This window comes from Bos mutus, chromosome 7 (genome assembly GCF_027580195.1).
Source record: "Bos mutus isolate GX-2022 chromosome 7, NWIPB_WYAK_1.1, whole genome shotgun sequence".
In the NCBI taxonomy this organism is placed as follows: Eukaryota; Metazoa; Chordata; class Mammalia; order Artiodactyla; family Bovidae; genus Bos; species Bos mutus.
Genome location: NC_091623.1, coordinates 553,990 through 573,911, shown reverse-complemented (window position 1 = coordinate 573,911; position 19,922 = coordinate 553,990). Strand labels below are relative to the sequence as shown.

At 39.5% G+C, this 19,922-nt stretch overlaps 1 protein-coding gene across 2 annotated transcripts in view; it reads left to right on the top strand.

Moving 5' to 3' along the window:
* The first annotated feature begins 491 nt into the window (after positions 1-491).
* Positions 492-19,922, top strand: part of SOX30 (SRY-box transcription factor 30) — a 41,627-nt gene continuing 22,196 nt past the window's right edge. Inside the window, exons 1-4 of one of the 2 annotated variants that reach the window (XM_005908336.3) lie at positions 492-1,500; positions 3,074-3,313; positions 4,591-4,767; positions 15,794-16,286. In XM_005908336.3, the coding sequence (XP_005908398.2) occupies positions 492-1,500; positions 3,074-3,313; positions 4,591-4,767; positions 15,794-16,286 (1,919 nt within the window). The remainder of the gene's footprint in view (positions 1,501-3,073; positions 3,314-4,590; positions 4,768-15,793; positions 16,287-19,922) is intronic. The other variant, XM_070374760.1, reaches the window with a different exon arrangement.

Sequence of the window (19,922 nt, the reverse complement as noted above, 5' to 3'; positions counted from 1 at the left end):
GTGCAAACTGCGTATACAAGGCCAGGATCTCCAGCTCTAGTAAATAACTCACGAGACTTTACCCCTTGGAGGTCAGTGGCTTCGAACAGCTCTGTTTCCGGGCAACGCCATTGTCGGGCGCTCTGGGCGGGGGAGGGGTAACTAAGGACAACGGCCGGAAGAGAACTCCGGAAGAGAGGGAGAGTCAGACGGGGAAAATAGGCAGCACGTGTCGCGGCCCAGGCCATCAAGAGTGATTCGAGGGCTCCGCACGAGAGGAGCGCGGAGGTCAGGCGGGGCCGGAGAACGCCCCTATGATTGGCGGGCCGGGGTACCAGAACGCTTGTGATTGGGCGAGGCCAAGACCAAGGACTGCTTTTTGAACCGCGTAGGGTTCTGGGTAGCAAAGACCTTGGAAGGGTCTTAACTGAAAGGGGCAGGGGGAAGGTCGCCAACAAACGGCTGAGCTCACAATCCGTCCTGGGACCAGGCCGGGGCGTCCCCCTCCCCCCATGGAGAGAGCCCGGCCGGAGCAGCCGCCTCAGCAGCGCCAACTGCCGCGGGCTACCCCGCCGCGCCCGCTGCGCCCTGCTCCGCCCCCGCTGCCCGTCGAGGGCGCCTCCTTCCGGGCAGCGGCCACTGAGCCCTCTCCGTCGCCGCCCACCCCGTGCGCGGCCGCCATTGCGACCGTCGCCTCGTCGTGTGGGGAACCCTCTGCGTCGGGCGTCCAGCCAGCGGCAAGACGGCTGCTGCAGGTGAAACCGGAGCAGGTGTTATTGCTGCCACCCGGGCCACCACTGCCTCAGGCCCGGGAGGAAAGCGCCGCCACCTCTCCCGCGCAGGCGCGGCTGCTGCAGCTGAGGCCCGAGCTGCTCCTGCTGCCGCCGCCGCCCCCCGCATCTGAGGGCATCCCCTGCAGGCCTGAGTTGCACCCGTTGCAGCCCCGAGCGCTGCACGTTAAGGCGGAGAAGCAGGAGCCGGGACCCGGCTTGGATCTGTTGGCTGGGCCTCGGAGGGCCGTCGAGGCGTGCCCTAAAACCTCCAGGACGGTGAAGGCAGAAGGCTCTGGGCCCCTCAACAGCCGCCGAGGGGAGGAGAAGAAGGGCAAGTTGGAGGCGGAGGAGATCGTAAGCTACGCAGCAAAAGGCGAAGAAGGCAAAAGCCTGGCAGTCCTCAGAGAAGGAGTCATCAAAACGGAGGCGCCTGAGAGACTTCGAGAGGACTGCAGGCTCAGTACAGAGCCCGCGTCCAATGGCCTGGCCCATGGCAACAAGGATGTCATCCTGACCCAGTCGTCCAGTGCCTTTGGGCCACATCAGCAAGACCTCAGGATCCCTTTAACTCTTCACACCGTACCCCCTGGGGCCCGGATCCAGTTTCAGGGACCTCCACCTTCAGAGCTGATACGATTGACCAAGGTCCCGTTGACACCAGTGCCTATTAAAATGCAGTCCTTACTGGAGCCTTCTGTAAAAATTGAAACCAAAGATGTCCCGCTCACGGTGCTTCCCTCAGATGCAGGTATTAGACAGCAGGGGAATCAATCTGGTTTTCAGACTTCGTCTATTGCCCATAGCTGACATATCAGCTGTTGAGAAGCCTAAACTAGAAAAATAAAATCATGGATTCAGGGCAAAGTCTGCACAGGTATCACTTCTGACTTGTACATATACCAGTAAAATACACTAACACGTTCAAGATTCCCAAACATTAAAAATAACCTATGTTTTTAAAGGTCCATTAAATGAGATTTAGGTGTGACTAATGCTTATACACAAAAATGGAAATAGTCTTTCTAGGTAAATACAACATTTTCAGTTTATATTGCTGCAGATAATCAACATTTTAAAATGTTATATGATAGTAGCTCAGTGTTTTTACGTGTATTGATAGAAAAAGTTTTAAGAAAAAGGAAAGTTTATACTGGATTTATAAATGATTTATCTTTTTTAAAAACGAAGAGTAAGCATTTTCTAGGAGAAAAGACTACGTAATTAATTGTAACAGTATTCTAAAAGCTAAGGACTTACAGAAATACAGAAAATGAAAGTAGAATAAAAGTTTTCAAATAAAGGACCATAATTATAGTAGTAACAATTAAAAGTAGATATCTTATTACTATCCATTATTTCCAAATACATAGCTAGAAAATTCTTAAGATTTAATTCAGACAATTATGCCTTAAATGTGGAAATTCACATTAATCTTCACTTTATATTTTCATTAATTTTATATAAATGTATTAATGTATTTGTTCTTATTTTCTTTATTGATTCTTCCTTCCCTCCCCCCCCTTGCTTTTCACTTTTAGTAATTTTTAAATTTTGTTTTCATTTTCTAAAGGAGAGAAAGGGAAAACTTTCTTTGTAATACTTGTTTCATCCTTTATGCATTTAAAAATTTTATATGTCAAGTAAGCTTAAGATAAAGAGAATATATGAAATTTATAGACAGTGGCTTTTGATGAATTATATAAGAAATGTGACTTTAAACAGCTTCCTTTATTATAATTTCAGTTGCCCCTGTGACTTTCAAAAAGTCATCTTTATTATTTTCCTCTTTTTTCCATGGGACTAGTATTAATGACCCACCTTGGCAGGTGCTTCACTTTAATAATGAAATATAACTAACACTATAATATTATAAGTATTTTTGCTTGAATGGGCACTCCAGCGGCATGTAGGTGAATTCCTTTAAACTTTTAGGGTACATCCACCTAGTGCTAGGATTATAGTCATGAATAAGTTATAGTTCCTGTTCCCCATTAATAGAATATTTTTAGTGGGAAATAAGCCAAATGTTAATTGTTGTTAGAAGCATTAATATAACTCAAGGAAGTAATAAGACAGCATTTTACAGTGTCTTCAATAATAATAATCTTTCTGAGGAAAAGAACAATCATTCTAAACCACAGTTTAGAATGCTGAGTTCAAGGGTTATGAGGAATTCTGGAATACTGGCAGTTCTTTGGCTATATTGAAGTGAATATTTTCTCCATATATTTAAAAAGTAAATATAGTTGGAGGTGCACTTCACTTTAAAATTGTGTGTGTGTGTGGCACATTAATTTAGTCTTTTAATTTTTGTCATGTAGGAATACCAGATACTCCCTTCAGTAAGGACAGAAATGGTCATGTGAAGCGACCCATGAATGCATTTATGGTTTGGGCAAGGATCCACCGGCCAGCACTAGCCAAAGCTAACCCAGCAGCCAACAATGCAGAAATCAGTGTCCAGCTCGGGTTAGAGTGGAACAAACTTAGTGAAGAACAAAAGAAACCCTATTATGATGAAGCACAAAAGATTAAAGAAAAGCACAGAGAGGAATTTCCTGGTAATCAAATGAAATGAACAAAGCCTCTTTCTAATTTCTTTTAAATTTATTTATTTAGGTAAAGAATAGGTTAGGATGAGATTGAAAGACAAAATGTAATTTTTTTCTGGTCTGATGTGTACAATAGAGAAAATTATGGTTAATATTATAGTAATGATTGAATTGATACTGGACATAAGTTTTCTTAAACAGAGCAAAGTAGAACAATATCTGGTCTCATATTTGCCAACCAGCGCAAACCTGATCTGGTCTTATATTTGCCTACTAATGCAAACCTGGGGATATACAGTTTTACAGTGGTTTTGATTTAATATAAAAATATAAATTTAATGATAGTGAAGCTCCAGAGTTCTATGCTATGATATTTCAAATATATTAGAAAATGAAGTGTTCAGCTCATAGCAACAGAAAAAATATGCAGTGCACACTGCAGGCATTAGCACCAAGCTCCATTTTAATATTATATGGTTATCAGAATCTAGTCCTGCCTCCTGCCTGATAAATTTATCCTCATCATGACATAGTTTGAAATAAATTCTGACTTTCTCCCCAGCAGTGAGGACATTGTTACTAAGCTTGGTAAAAGCTTAATATGTGTTGGTATGACCAACACATTGTGCGTGGAGGGAAAAGAATTTTTTTCCTCAAGTAATAGCAGAGAGATTCAGACTGGGAATGGTCAGGGTAGTGGTTACAGGGAACCAGTGATACTTTTGGTTGTACAGTGGCAAAAACTGCCATAACTCTGTTTTTCTGAGTTTAGAAGGAAACTGGGTGGTTTGTAGATTTGGAGACTGCCAAGTCTAAGAAGGTGACTTTTCCCAAAGAAGGCATAAAAATAGTGACTGGTCATTAATAACCGCTTCATTGAAAGACATAGATAATTGTATCTTACAGAAAGTAAAAAAAATGGGAGGAGACAAATAGCGTCTTACTGGGGCATTTTTTTTTTTTTTATAATGGGTAGAGGAAAAACTTTGGAATTCAGACTCAGTGCCTTTAATGTTGATTTTACTGTAAATTCATTATGTGTCTTTGGAGAAAAGACATTTACTCTTGGTCTTCCTTTGAATTATTAGTTACAACATTGGCCACTAGCTAGGAGCCATATGGATACATATGCTGAAATGCACAAAAATAGTTATCATAAAAGTGGAAAAGATACTTTAGATAACTAAGACTTAGAAGTGTTTTGGACTTTTAATGTGAAAAGAACTATTTAAAGGCTAAATAGGATTTGTAGGTTCAAATTAAAAATGGTTAATCTTCTTCTCTAGGTTGGGTTTATCAACCTCGTCCAGGGAAGCGAAAACGCTTCCCTCTAAGCGTTTCTAGTGTATTTTCTGGTACCACACAGAATATCATCTCTACAAATCCAACAATTTATCCTTATCGCTCACCTACCTACTCTGTGGTAATTCCCAGCCTACAGAATGCCATCACTCATCCAGTTGGTGAGTTGGTTTTATTGTAGATTATAATTTTGTAATGGCTTGTGTGATCATTTTACCTCTCAACTTGAAATTTTGCTTCTGATAGTTTAAGAGTTTAAACAACAATATTAAGAAAAAAATCAAAAGTGAGAAAGTGAAAACATTAAATCAGAGAAGGAAAATTTTCAGTAGACATCAAAGTCCTTGGTTTGCCAGACCAGCAAATATTCCATGTCAGACCTTTTAAGCAAATCAGGATGAGTCCATAGATTATGCAGATAATGCAGGAAATGACTAAGATAATTCAGTAGGAAATAGGAATATGTTTTTAGTGTTAGCATAAAAGAATGCCTTGCTGATGAGGTATGAGGCATCCTGTTCTGGAATTTAATAATGGTGACTGACCTGTTAAGACCTTTTTTTTTTTTTTTTTTTTTTTTGCTGCTCTAGAAAAAGCAATGGAAGTAATCTATCTTCTACCAGATATTTGGTTCATTACATTGTCTTTCCCTAAAATTTCTCCTCTATTATCAGTTCTTTACAACATTCCTGTGTTTTGCATTTAAGAACCCCAAATTGAGAATTTAATATCTTCAGAACTTTTATAGGGCTATCCATCATTAGTTTGTTCTTCCAGAGCCTATTTTAGTCATCTCTTAGGCAGAGCTTTGTACATTCCCTGCTTACTATCACTTGTCCTAAAACTGCTGTTCTTTCCAGTTTTAAAATTGACTTATTAGGAACTTAGGCATTTTCGGTTTTTCCCCTGTGTATTATTATAGTCATAAATACCAACAAGGCCACATCAAGGGTATCCAGACTCAAGGCAAAGAAAGCTGATCCTATCACCCTGTTCTTCTCCCAGTACTTTTGCTATTTTGTAGTATCTCTTTTAATTCTGTATTCAAACTGGACTTAATTATGCTTTATTTTTTCAAAAAAAAAAAACTTGTGTAATCTGTTACGTTATTTAAGATTTACACTTTTATCATCTGTGTTTCTTCCTTTTACACCTTTTTCTAAAGCTTTTCTTCCATGTCAGTCTATCCACAGTTAAATAAATGCTGTATGTTTTCTCTTCTCAGAAACATATTTATCAATGTTCTTACTTGAGGCAACTGACATTTTAATACAATATATTAACTTTATGCAATTCTGCGCAAAGGTTTGGGGAAATAGAAAGTGGTAGAGCTCTTAGATTCATTATGTTTTATATAAGTATGAAAAACAAAATTATCAGATCAGATCAGATCAGTCGCTCAGTCGTGTCCAACTCTTTTCGACCCCATGAAGGCTCCCTGTCCATCACCAACTCCCGGAGTTCACTGAGACTCACGTCCATCGAGTCAGTGATGCCATCCAGCCATCTCATCCTCTGTCGTCCCCTTCTCCTCCTGCCCCCAATCCCTCCCAGCATCAGAGTCTTTTCCAATGAGTCAACTCTTCACATGAGGTGGCCAAAGTACTGGAGTTTCAGCTTTAGCATCAGTCCTTCCAAAGAAATCCCAGGGCTGATCTCCTTCAGAATGGACTGGTTGGATCTCCTTGCAGTCCAAGGGACTCTCAAGAGTCTTCTCCAACACCACAGTTCAAAAGCATCAATTCTTCAGTGCTCAGCCTTCTTCACAGTCCAACTCTCACATCCATACATGACCACAGGAAAAACCATAGCCTTGACTAGACAGACCTTTGTTGGCAAAGTAATGTCTCTGCTTTTGAATATGCTATCTAGGTTGGTCATAACTTTCCTTCCAAGGAGTAAGCGTCTTTTAATTTCATGGCTAGGAAGCCTTTTAGAACCATATACAAAGTAATCAAATCTAGGTATTTTTTTGGTTGGCTTTTTTCTTTTTAAATTTCTCTTATTTCTTCTTAGGTAGTATCAGTAAAGATTTGTTTCTTGGACCTCAAATTATAAAAATCATTATCTTTTAAATATAAAATTTTGGAATTCTTTCCCCAGGTGTATATATATAGTTATATATAGTTACATATATATAATTGTTATACAGTAGTTATGATGAGACTTATTGGCTGTTCTGCTGCCCAATCATACAGCTTTTGAAATATGTTCTTTTAGTTTTACTCATCAGCTTGGCGTATAGTACTTTGAGGAGTTGATATCAGTTGCAAATTTGGAAATGTCACTGTATATTTTACATTCTAAATCATTTATAAAACTCTTAAATAAGAAAAAATTATAGCACAAATCCCTCAGAAAATCTACTTTTAAAATCTACCTTTAAATGCTCATTATCTACAGATACAAATGTTTATACCATTCCTTTTTTTTTTTTTTTTTTGTTCAACCAAGTTTATATTCTAAATATGAAATCATGGTAATTGTGTTTTTCAAACTTGTTTATTTCCATGGAAGAAAAATACCAAATTAGTGAGGTATCAGTTTAGTTCAGTTCAGTCGCTCAGTCGTGTCCAACTCTTTGCGACCCCATGAATGGCAGCACGCCAGGCCTCCCTGTCCATCACCAACTACCAGAGTTCACCCATCGAGTCAGTGATGCCATCCAGCCATCTCATCCTCTGTCATCCCCTTCTCCTCCTGCCCCCAATCCCTCCCAGCATCAAAGTCTTTTCCAATGAGTCAGAAACAATTTGCTCTTTTTCTAGAAAGATTTGTATACAAATATATTGTATAGATTTCACCAGCTTTTCAAGTGTAGAAAATTGACTCACCAAACTATGGCTCTCAAGTAAACTTACTACTTCCAAAAACAAGTTCACTACTTCTGATAACCTGGTATTTTGTTGACTTTCCAAAAATGCTCTGGATTGACATTTTTGGCAGAGAGACCATTTGTATCTACTTCATCCAGTATTTTCTCATTTCTAACTTTTGAGTTTCTTTAAAGCTCTTAGGTTAATGCCACCTAAGATCTCATATATTCATTTTATCAATTTGGATTAGAACATTCTGTGAACTTGCCATTATACTGTATTTGATGTAATGTTTTTAAACTATCTGCTGTGAAAATGAAGTAGGTTCAGATATCTTCTTAAGGTCTTTAGTAGGAAGTGGGTTTTGAGTCTCTCCATTCTTTCAATTGACTTGTACACCGTAATGACTATCCCATTGATTCCATTAAGTCTCTTCTTTCTGTAAAAGTATTTAAAAAGTCACTTACTATTGATTTTAAGGTCCCACAGATGTAATTTCTTCAATTTTCTTTTAAACTGTCTAATTTTTACTTGCATCTCACTTACACACTTTGGCTTCTCTTTTACAGATTTGGACGAGCTCTTCATTTTAAAAACATCTTTCCTTTCTGTGGGTACTCTTTAATTTGGTCAAGCTTCCCTGGTGGCTCAGACGGTAAAGAGTCTGCCTGCAGTACGGGAGACCTGGGTTCAAACCCTGGGTCAGGAAGATCCCCTGGAGAAGGAAATGGCAAACCACTCCAGTATTCTTGCCTGGAAAATCCCATGGACAGGAGCCTGGCAGGCTACCACCCATGGGGCCACAAAGAGTCAGACGCGACTGAATGACTTCACTTTCACTTTGATTTGGTCAGTTAGCCACAACTTTTTGATTTTTAAGGCACATTTTTTTCCTTCTAGGTTTTTAGCATTATCATATAAAATAACCTTCATTCTTCTATAAACTTTTTATTTTAGTTATCCCTATCAGCCTTATTTTCCTACCCCATATTTGTAGTCCAAAAATCTAATTTTGTCTCTCATGTTTAATCCCACATATTGAGCTTATCTCCTGTTTCCAGTTTCTGAAAGTACTTACAGCTTAATAGTCCAGAATACTTCTTAGATACTTCCCTTTATCAAATGTCTTTGATGCCAGTTACACCAACATTTTAATTTTATATTAAATTCAGTTTGGTTCAGTCACTCAGTCGTGTCCAGCTCTTTGTGACCCCATGGACTGCAGCATGCCAGTCTTCCCTGCCTATCAGCAACTCCTGGAGCTTGCTTAAATTCATGTCCATCGAGCCAGTGATGCCATCCAGCCATCTCATCCTCTGTCGTCCCCTTCTCCTCCCGCCTTCAGTCTTTTCCAGCATCAGCGTCTTTTGAAATGAGTCAGCTCTTCGTATGAGGTGGCCAAAGTATTGGAGCTTCAGCTTCAGCATCAGTCCTTCCAATGAATGTTCAGGACTGATTTCCTTTAGGATGGACTGGTTGGATCTCTTTGCAGTCCAAGGGAATCTCTAGAATCTTCTCCAACACCACGTTCAAAAGCATCTATTCTTTGGTGCTCAGCTTTCTTTATGGTCCAACTCGCATATCCATAACATGACTACTGGAAAAACCATACCTTTGACTAGATGGACCTTTGTTGACAAAGTACTGTCTCTGCTTTTGAATATGCTATCTATGTTGGTCATAACTTTCTTCCAAGGAGCAAGCATCTTTTAATTTCATGGCTGCAGTCACCATCTGCCGTTATGGAGCCCAAGAAAATAAAGCCTCTCACTGTTTTTATAGTTTACCCATCTATTTGCCATGAAGAGATGGGATCAGATGCCTTGAGTTTAATTTTTTGAATGTTGACTTTTAAGCCAATTTTTTCACTCCTCTTTCACTTTCATCAGCAGACTCTTTTTAGTTCCTCTTCACTTTCTGCCATAAGGGTGGTGTCATCTGCATATATGAGGTTGATGATATTTCTCCCAGCAGTCTTGATTCCAGCTTGTGCTTCATCCAGCTTGGCATTTTGCATGATGTTCTCTGCATATAAGTTAAATAATTAAGGTGATAATATACAGCCTTTATATATTTCTTTCCTAGTTTGGAACCAGTCCATTGTTCCATGTCTGGTTCTGACTGTTGCTTCTTGACCTGCATACAGGTTTTGCAGGAGGCAGGTAAGGTGGTCTGGTATTCCCATCACTTTAAGAATTTTCCACTGTTGTGATCCACAGTCGAAGGCTTTGGTATAGTCACTAAAGCAGAAGTAGACATTTTTCTGGAACTCTCTTGCTTTTTTATAATCCAACAGATGTTGGCAATTTGATCTCTGGTTCCTTTGCCTTTTCTAAATCCAGCTTGAACATCTTGAAGTTCACGGTTCACATACTGCTGAAGTCTGGCTTGGAGAATTTTGAGCATTGCTTTACTAGCATGTGATATGAGTGCATTTGTGTGGTAGTTTGAACATTCTTTGGTATTGCCTTTCTTTGGGATTGGATCGAAAACTGACCTTTTGCAGTCCTGTGGCCACTGCTGAGTTTTCAAGATTTGCCGGCATGTTGAGTGCAGCACTTTAACAGCATCATCTTTTAGGATTTGAAATATCTCAAATGGTATTCCATCACCTCCACTAGCTTTATTTGTAGTAATGCTTCCTGAGGCCCACTTGACTTTGCATTCCAGGATGTTTGGCTCTACGTCAGTGATCACACCATCATGGTTATCTGGGTCAGTAAGATCAGTTCAGTTGCTCAATCCTGTCGGATGCTTTGCGACCCCATGAATTGCAGCACGCCAGGCTTCCCTGTCCATCACTAACTGAGACTCACGTCCATCGAGTCAGTGATGCCATCCAGCCATCTCATCCTCTGTCGTCCCCTTCTCCTCCTGCCCCCAATCCCTCCCAGCATCAGAGTCTTTTCCAATGAGTCAACTCTTCACATGAGGTGGCCAAAGTACTGGAGTTTCAGCTTTAGCATCAGTCCTTCCAAAGAAATCCCAGGGCTGATCTCCTTCAGAATGGACTGGTTGGATCTCCTTGCAGTCCAAGGGACTCTCAAGAGTCTTCTCCAACACCACAGTTCAAAAGCATCAATTCTTCGGCACTCAGCTTTCTTCACAGTCCAACTCTCACATCCAAACATGACCACAGGAAAAACCATAGCCTTGACTAGACAGACCTTTGTTGGCAAAGTAATGTCTCTGCTTTTGAATATGCTATCTAGGTTGGTCATAACTTTCCTTCCAAGGAGTAAGCGTCTTTAAATTTCATGGCTGCAGTCACCATCTGCAGTGATTTTGGAGCCCAGAAAAATAAAGTCTGACACTGTTTCCCCATTTATCTCCCATGAAGTGATGGGACCAGATGCCATAATCTTCATTTTCTGAATGTTGTGTTTTAAGCCAACTTTTTCACTCTCCTCTTTCACTTTCATCAAGAGGCTTTTTAGTTCCTCTTCACTTTCTGCCATAAGGATGGTGTCATCTCCATATCTGAGATCATTGATATTTCTCCTGGCAATCTTGATTCCAGCTTGTGCTTCTTCCAGCCCAGCGTTTCTAATGATGTCCTCTGCATAGAAGTTAAATAAGCAGGGAGACAATATACAGCCTTGACGTACTCCCTTTCCTATTTGGAACCAGTCTGTTGTTCCATGTCCAGTTCTAACTGTTGCTTCCTGACCTGCATATAGGTTTCTCAAGAGGCAGGTCAGGTGGTCTGGTATTCCCATCTCTTTCAGAATTTTCCACAGTTTATTGTGATCCACACAGTCAAAGGCTTTGGCATAGTCAATAAAGCAGAAATAGATGTTTTTCTGGAACTCCCTTGCTTTTTCCATGATCCAGCGGATGTTGGCAATTTGCTCTCTGGTTCCTGTGCCTTTTCTAAAACCAGCTTGAACATCAGGAAGTTCACGGTTCACATATTGCTGAGGCCTGGCTTGGAGAATTTTGAGCATTACTTTACTAGCGTGTGAGATGAGTGCAATTGTGCGGTAGTTTGAGCATTCTTTGGCATTGCCTTTCTTTGGGATTGGAATGAAAACTGACCTTTGCAGTCCTGTGGCCACTGCTGAGTTTTCCAAATTTGCTGGCATATTGAGTGCAGCACTTTGACAGCATCATCTTCCAGGATTTTAAATCGCTCAACTGGAATTCCATCACCTCCACTAACTTTGTTCATAGTGATGCTTTCTAAGGCCCATTTGACTTCACATTCCAGGATATCTGGCTCTAGGTGAGTGATCACACCATCGTGATTATCTTGGTCGTGAAGATCTTTTTTGTACAGTTCTTCTGTGTCTTCTTGCCACCTCTTCTTAATATCTTCTGCTTCTGTTAGGTCCATACCATTTCTGTCCTTTATCGAGCCCATCCTTATATGAAATGTTCCCTTGGTATCTCTAATTTTCTTGAAGAGATCTCTAGTCTTTCCTATTCTGTTGTTTTCCTCTATTTCTTTGCATTGATCACTGAGGAAGGCTTCAGTAAGATCTTTCTTGTATAAATCTATTAAATTGATCACGTTTATTTTTTTAAAGGTTTCTAGAAATCTGTTAGAAGCAGTATTTATTTTAGCCTGGCTTTCAAATGTCAGTTTTATATATTTATGAATTTTCTGGTGAGATTATTTCATTCTTTACATTTTATTACTGAAACCTGAAATGAATTTTCCTTATTACATCTAAACTCAATTGATATCTTTTACTCTTCTGAATTCATACATTTTCTCTAAATTTTGACTTTAAAAATGTTTACTACTATTTTAATTTTTGGGTAGTAGACATATAATATCATTTTGGTTTATCCATCTCTTCTTTTTTAACAGAAATAACACAAAAAACCTCCAACATTCTAATATTTTTATAATCCAAAAACAATCTTATCTTGTCTTTGTCTAAAGATCAGTTCTTGCGAAGTTTTATGTTCAGAAGAAACAAAGATATGGCTTGAAAATTCCTTGAAAAGTGATGTAGCTCATTATTGTGGGTTTTCTTGTGGAGCAGAGGAGGAGGAGTCACATGGCTCAAACTATACTAAGTCTTCTTAGGACTCCTCTTTACCATTTCTCTCCCCAAAGCCCCACCGTCCTTAGCAGTTATCTAACTGTTCTTCCCAAGCCTCTATTTTCCATCTCTGTCTCTATGTCTCTGACTCTTAACCCTATTTCTCTCTCTCTCCTCTCCTCCTTTTTCTGCCTCTGTTTCTCTCTTCTTAGCCATATGCTGGTCTTCCTATCCTTCTTTCTACTTCTTTACAGCTTTTTCTTGTACAGAAATTTGGTCTGTCCTCAGTTTCTGCCATTCTCTACTCCTTTCTGTTCATCCCAGTCAGGCAGCAAAAGCCTGGTTACATCTTTCATCCATTCAGCACAGGTAGTAGAGTGTTCTTCTTTAGGAATGGGTGAGAGGGATTTGTCGAAACTATGGACAGCTATTAATAACTAATTTTTTCCTTTTCTTATCATAGTGTAGTATAGATCTAAGTTTCTGCTCTTTACTTCATGTTACAATTAGATAATGCTAGCTGCTTGAACTGTCTCCTAAACATAATGGTTTAAACAGAATCATGGTTTACATTTTCACCCATGTAGAGTCCAAAATAAATATCTCTGGCTTTCTTCCAAGGGATTCATAGACACAGATTTTTTCTACCCTATGGCTCTTCTGTCTTTGATATGTAGTATCCAAGTGTGCATGAACTTGCAGAAGAGAAAAAAGCATGGAGGATTGTACATGAGAGTTTTTTCTGGTCCAGTCTCAGAAGGAGTATACGTTGAACCACATGACCGCTCCTAACTGCAAGGCAGGCTGGAAAATGTAACCTAGCTGTGAGCTAGTAAGAGAGAAACCAAGTGACTGGATAGTCTTTTCCATACCTTATCTACAGTGCGGTATATTAGATCTCTGCCCTTTCCACAAGTCTTCCCTATTCACTGAGTTTATCAGTGATGATTAGGTGTTGGAGGCATTAAACTCTCAGTGTAACAACCTGAATTTTTACATTTAGGACATCTTTATTATACTTCCATATAACTCTGTATGCATCTGATTTTTTACCTCAGGTCAAAATGTTAGTTACTTGGTAAATGTTTGTTTAAGTAAATGAGTGCATGGTTTTATCACCTCATGCTTCACTGGTTCCCCTTATTTTATAAAAAATATCTTTGGTAGAAAAGAACATTTGGTATCAGCTAAAAGACTGAGTCCCTTTCTTCTTCAGTAACTGAAGTAACTACAGCTCCTATAATTTTTTGTCTCCTTTGCCTAAAAAGAGCATATTTCTTTTTTGAGGACTAACAGCCTGGAGGATTGTGCATGAGAGTTTTTTATGGGCCGGTCTCAGAAGTGGTACACAACACTTCTTCTTACTTAACTTCATACTGCGCAGGAAAAGAAAATCTGCATCAGAGGTAGATTTTAGGAGCAGATGTCTTGAGTGCAGTGATAATTCAGTGAATAAAACTTTGAGAGATTTTACAAGTCAGCCTGGTATAATATGCATTTAGAGGAGATTTTTTTGTACAAGATCAGAGATAGAGGTTCTGTCATCTGTAAGCTTGTTTGTTTTTTCTTTCATCTAGTCATACATAGGGAGAAGGCAATGGTACCCCATTCCAGTACTCTTGCCTGGAAAATCCCATGGACAGAGGAGCCTGGTAGGCTGCAGTCCATGGGGTCGCTAATAGTCGGACACGACTGAGCGGCTTCACTTTCACTTTTCACTTTCATGCATTGGAGAAGGAAATGGCAACCAGCTCCAGTGTTCTTACCTGGAGAATCCCAGGGACAAGGGAGCCTGGTGGGCTGCCGTCTATGGGGTTGCACAGAGTTGGACACGACTGAAGCGACTTAGCAGCAGCAGTCATACATACGTTTCTTAACTTACTAACCAGGTTCTGTGCAAAAGATAATGGGGCTACTACTATGAATTAAACTGTTCCTGCTCTTGAGCTCCCAGTTTTATGGTAAGGGTGGCAGACCTGCAAATTTACACTATTTTTATAATATGTGATAGATTTATAGTTTCTGAAGGAACATGAAAAGGGAGATTACTTTATGCTTGATTAATCAGGAAGGCCTAAAGCCTGTGCCTCACATATGGGAAGGCTAGTCCATTTAACCCCATTAACTGAGAATCATGACAGCTTCATCTGTACACTGCTCTGTGTTGCCTCTATTTCACTGGGTCAGAGGCCATCTTGAAGCAGATGGGTATATCTCTTCATTCCCTACCTCCAGGTTTAAGGGTGATAGTTATTTGACTTACCTGGAGAGAAGGAAGGAGAGGAATGTGTTACCTGGCCAAGACTGAGAGAAGATTGACAATCCTTTTGGCCTCTGACAGAAACATTTCTAACCATAGAGTCTGTTCTTGGACTGCATCTTCTATATTAATAGAGACGTAACTGCACTGAAGTAAACTCGATCATGAATCTATTACTTTGGCTTCTCTCTGTATTTCTTTGGAGAAGGTTAGTTAAATTTAGGCTAAATGTGTCTTTTGAGTAACTTAGTAACTCAGTCAGCGGTCCTTCTTCTTCAGGATCAAAAAGATAAAATACATGATTATTTTAGTTGCCTCTAAAAATTCTGCTATCTCCATCTTGCCATGCTGGAATAATATTCTTTCCTATCTCACAAATTGCTGACCGATGGCAAGTCATAGTCTCTCTTGGGAATTTCCTTATGTATTCACACTGGATGCAATAATATAGCAAAATAATTTTACTGATGGTTTCTTTAGTTATTTTCAATTAAAAAATGTCATTCATAATTTAGTTTATCATAGAGTATACAAAATTTAAAAAATGACCCATACTGTTATGATGAAACCTCTATTAATACATAAAATTGATATATTTAGAGAATAGAAAATTCAAATGGTCCCAATAGGTATAAAATGAAAGTCTGGCTTCCCATGGCCCTGTCTCCTCTTCCAGATGACCGTCTTTTAAAAGGAACCACTATCAATAGTTTCATATTATTTCTTTTAGAAATATTTATATATATATTCCAGCATTTGTATTTCTTTCACTTAGACATTTTATTCATTTATTTATTCATCCAAAAATATTTTTTTTAAGGACCTATTCTGTGTCAGGCAGAATTTTGAACCCTGGGGATACAGTAATGAACAAAACAGAAAAGGTCTCTCCTCTTAGGGCATTTAGAATCTAGGTGGGAAAGAGAGACAAGAATGTAAAATAAATGAACAAGATGGCTTCAGTTTGTCAGGATACTATGAAAGAAATAGAGTGGTGATGTTCTTAGGTAAGAAGGTTAGTGGAGGCTTCTGGTTATACAGTTCATTAAGTTCTGCTGAAAAAAGAAAAAATAGTGACTCAATTCATGCCTGACATAGGCTGTTTTTATTTCTGAAGGTGAATCTCCACCGACCATCCAGCTGCCCACACCTGCAGTCCAGCGTCCAAGCCCCATCACACTTTTCCAGCCCAGCGTCTCCAGTACTGCCCAGGTGGCTGTCCAGGCTCCAAGTCTGCCCCTCCGTCCAGCACTCCCACCCCAGCGCTTTGCTGGGCCCTCCCAAGCGGACACTCATCAGCTGCATTCTGGAGTCAGTCGCTCTGTGAAGAGACCCACTCCTGTTTCTCTGGAGAGCACCAACAGGATTCCGACTAGTGCAAGTCCTGCCCATTCCAGATTTGCAACCTCAACCATCCAACCTCCCAAGGAGTATCCCAGCGTTTCCACTTGTCCCAGAAGTACTCCAATTTCCCAGGCTCCTCCTATTCCACACTCACACATCTACCAGCCCTCTCCCCTTGGCCATCCAGCTGCATTGTTTGGGACACCACCAAGATTCTCTTTTCATCACCCTTACTTCCTACCTGGACCTCACTACTTCCCATCAAGGTAAATGAATAGTTTATTTCCTTTCACCTGAAAGTGCTTTCACCTTTCACCTAAAACTATTCATTCATAGTTAATGAATTTTTAACCCCTGAAAGCCTCTTATTTACTGAAAAAGGAACTTCCTCAATCCTGTTTTGTATCTAATTTAGTTTAGTGGCTAGACAGGGGCCAACCAGTTGACATGAGTATATGGAGGGGCTGGATAGGAGCCAAGGAGAGTGCATGCCCCATCTTATGGGGCAGTTGCTACTGAGTTCCAGCCTACTGTTGCCACATGAGAATACAGGCTCCAATGTTGTCAGATCTGATTTCTCTCTTAAAAAAAATCATCAGTTGTAAGTGACCTTAAGATCATTTAGTCCAACCCCCTTACTGAATAGTAAGTGTGGTTCTGAAACTTCTGTATGTATATAAATCACATGTGATCTTAATAAAATGAGATTCTGAGTCAGTAGGTGTGGGTTACAGTAGGTTCCTATACAGGGTTACAGTAAACCGGATATTCTGCATTTCTAACAAGCTCCCAAATGATGTCAATTCTGTGGTTTATGGAATACTTTGAATAGCAAGAATATAGAGAGCACTGGCCTAAGAGGTTGAATGACTTGTCCAAAGTTATTTACCCTCTCAGGACCCTTGTTAATAAACCAAAAAGTTTCTTAGGTAAATTATCAGTAAGAGAAATTATTTTCACAGGGATGTATCTAAGGAAAACATTTGTAACTTTTCATTTTGGAGTGATAGAATTTAACTTTGAAAGCATTTTGATAGAGTGACACTAACCTCTACTTTTCAGTTGCTGTTAAATGTATAAACAGAGATGGTTTCTGTTGAGACTGTTTAATACCCATCTTTTATTGTTACTTATTTAGAAAGTAAAACTACTGCCTACTTGGGTGTACCAAAGCCTCAAAGAAGTTTTTTAGCGTATATTATGTTGCTTCAAATCATAGTGGAATTGCTTGCTTTCAAGTCTTTAGTACAGAACTAAAAGAAAGTGAAAATAGAGGATCAGATTAGGAGAAAGGGAGATACTGCTGTTTGTGGTTTGTTTTGTTTTTCCAGTGGGCTCTTCTTTTAACAGCTTTCAGAAGTCTTTTGGTTCAAGAAGTCAGACTTTAAGAGACTCCTAAGGCTAGGATCCGGAGAGGGCAATGGTACCCCACTCCAGTACTTTTGCCTGGAAAATCCCATGGACAGAGGAGCCTGGTAGGCTGTAGTCCATGGGGTTGCTAGAGTCGGACACGACTGGGTGACTTCACTTTCACTTTTCACTTTCATGCATTGGAGAAGAAAATGGCACTCCAGTGTTCTTGCTTGGCGAATCCAGGGACGGGGGAGCCTGGTGGGCTGCCGTCTATGGGGTCACACAGAGTCGGACACGACTGATGCGACTTAGTAGCAGCAGCAGCAAGGCTAGGATCTCTTCTCATTGCTATCTGTTAGGGTCTGAGATTTTATAGGAATTTTAGAGAATTTTACAGTGTTGTTGTTTTTTTTTTTTTTTAACATATGAGAAGAGTGCTAAGGACATAGCTGGAATTTAATAAATGAGTAGGTTTGAAAGATCATTCTTAGTTAGAACCTTGAGGTTCACAAACTTAAAATTGGTGAAATTTTATCTTTGTTACATAATTCATTTTGTAGTACAAGAAAGACTTGAACAGTACTTACATTAAAGTTGAAGAAGAGGCATCTAGAATAGGTGTATAGCACAATCTTACTTCAGTTGTTGTTGTTTTTTCTTTTTAGCATTTTGAGAACTTGGTATTTTTATCTAAAATTCTCAGAGTAATCCTTTGTTTTTGGCATAATTATCCCTTTACTTTTTCAGATAAAGAAAGTGATCAACTGTTAGATAAATAGCTTTGTTAAGGTCACACTTTTCACTTTCATGCATTGGAGAAGGAAATGGCAACCCACTCCAGTATTCTTGCCTGGAGAATCCCAGGAATGGGGGAGCCTGGTGGGCTGCTGTCTGTGGGGTCTCACAGAGCCGGACACGACTGAAGTGACTTAGCAGCAGCAGCAAAGTCACACAACTGGTAAACGGCAGAGCCAGTAGTCAAACTTAGATTTGCTGTCTGATTTTTAATTCGGTGTTTGTTTGTTTTTTTCACTGTATCACTAAGGCTTCTCAATATAATGGCTTCTCTTGCTTGGTAGATGTTAGTTGCTAAAGGAGAATCACATGGAAAATGCATCCTGTATTTTTGAATGGAAAAGTAGAGTAGTCAAGTAGACTTTTGGGCAGGAAATTTTTTTTTTATGCAATAAGTAAATAAAATCATAGGAAATTTATCTTCCTTACTCATGACAAGACTTACAGGATTTGGCTGTTAATTTACAAACCATTGATAGCTTAAAGAACATTTTGGAAAGAAACTCTGGAAAATATGTCATTAGGAGACAGAAAATATATCTCCATCTTGAATGGTATTATTGCTAATTAATAATAATGCTATTAGATGAACCAAATGAAGTGAGTCAGCAGTATTATACTGAATTTTATTTCATGTAAGAATGTCAAAGAACTATGTCAGCTGTAAACATGAAGCCGAATATAGTTTTCCAAAACAAGACCAGCCTTATAAATTATAGTATTGTCTAATTTCCTTTATAACTTCTACCTGTAATCTGTGCGATGGTAATTTCCCCAGGGATATGGGTAATCTTATTTATGTTTGTTTACATAATATACTTTAGTAAAATCCAGTCTGGCTAAATAACAGAATTAATTGATTCCTTCTCAATTTTTCAATTGGCTCTTCTCCCACTAATAACAGGATCATCTATAAAGATATTTCTTCCTTAATCTAATCAAATTACATATGGAATTATTCAGCCATTCCAATACCGTAATTATAATGACATTTGATATATATATTTGGTAAATATATACCAAATATACATATTTGATATTTTGCCCTGTGTATCTAGAGTAAAAACCACGGAGTTTAGGCATTTTAATCAAGGAATCATTTTATGAAACAGAGAGGCACTTAGAAATACTGATCCCTAGGTCTGGGACTAAATCCTCCTGCCTTTGTAATCGTAACCATCTTCATACTATGCCTATTAAGACTCTCTCTTTCTGTACTATGTTCAGTTCAGTTCAGTAGCTCAGTCATGTCTGACTCTTTGCGACCCCATGAACTGCAGCACGCCAGGCCTCCCTGTCCATCAGCAACTCCTGGAGTTCACTCAAACTCACGTCCATTGAGTCAGTGATGCCATCCAGCCATCTCATCCTCTGTCGTCCCCTTCTCCTCCTACCCCCAATCCCTCCCAGCATCAGAGTCTTTCCCAGTGAGTCAACTCTTTGCATGAGGTGGCCAAAGTACTGGAGTTTCAGCTTTAGCATCATTCCTTCGAAAAAACACCCAGGACTGATCTCCTTTAAAATGGACTGGTTGGATCTCCTTGCAGTCCAAGGGACTCTCAAGAGTCTTCTCCAACACCACGGTTCAAAAGCATCAATTCTTCGGCGCTCAGCTTTCTTCACAGTCCAACTCTAATATCCAAACATGACTACTGGAAAAACCATAGCCTTGACTAGACAGACCTTTGTTGGCAAAGTAATATCTCTGCTTTTGAATATGCTATCTAGGTTGGTCATAACTTTTCTTCCAAGGA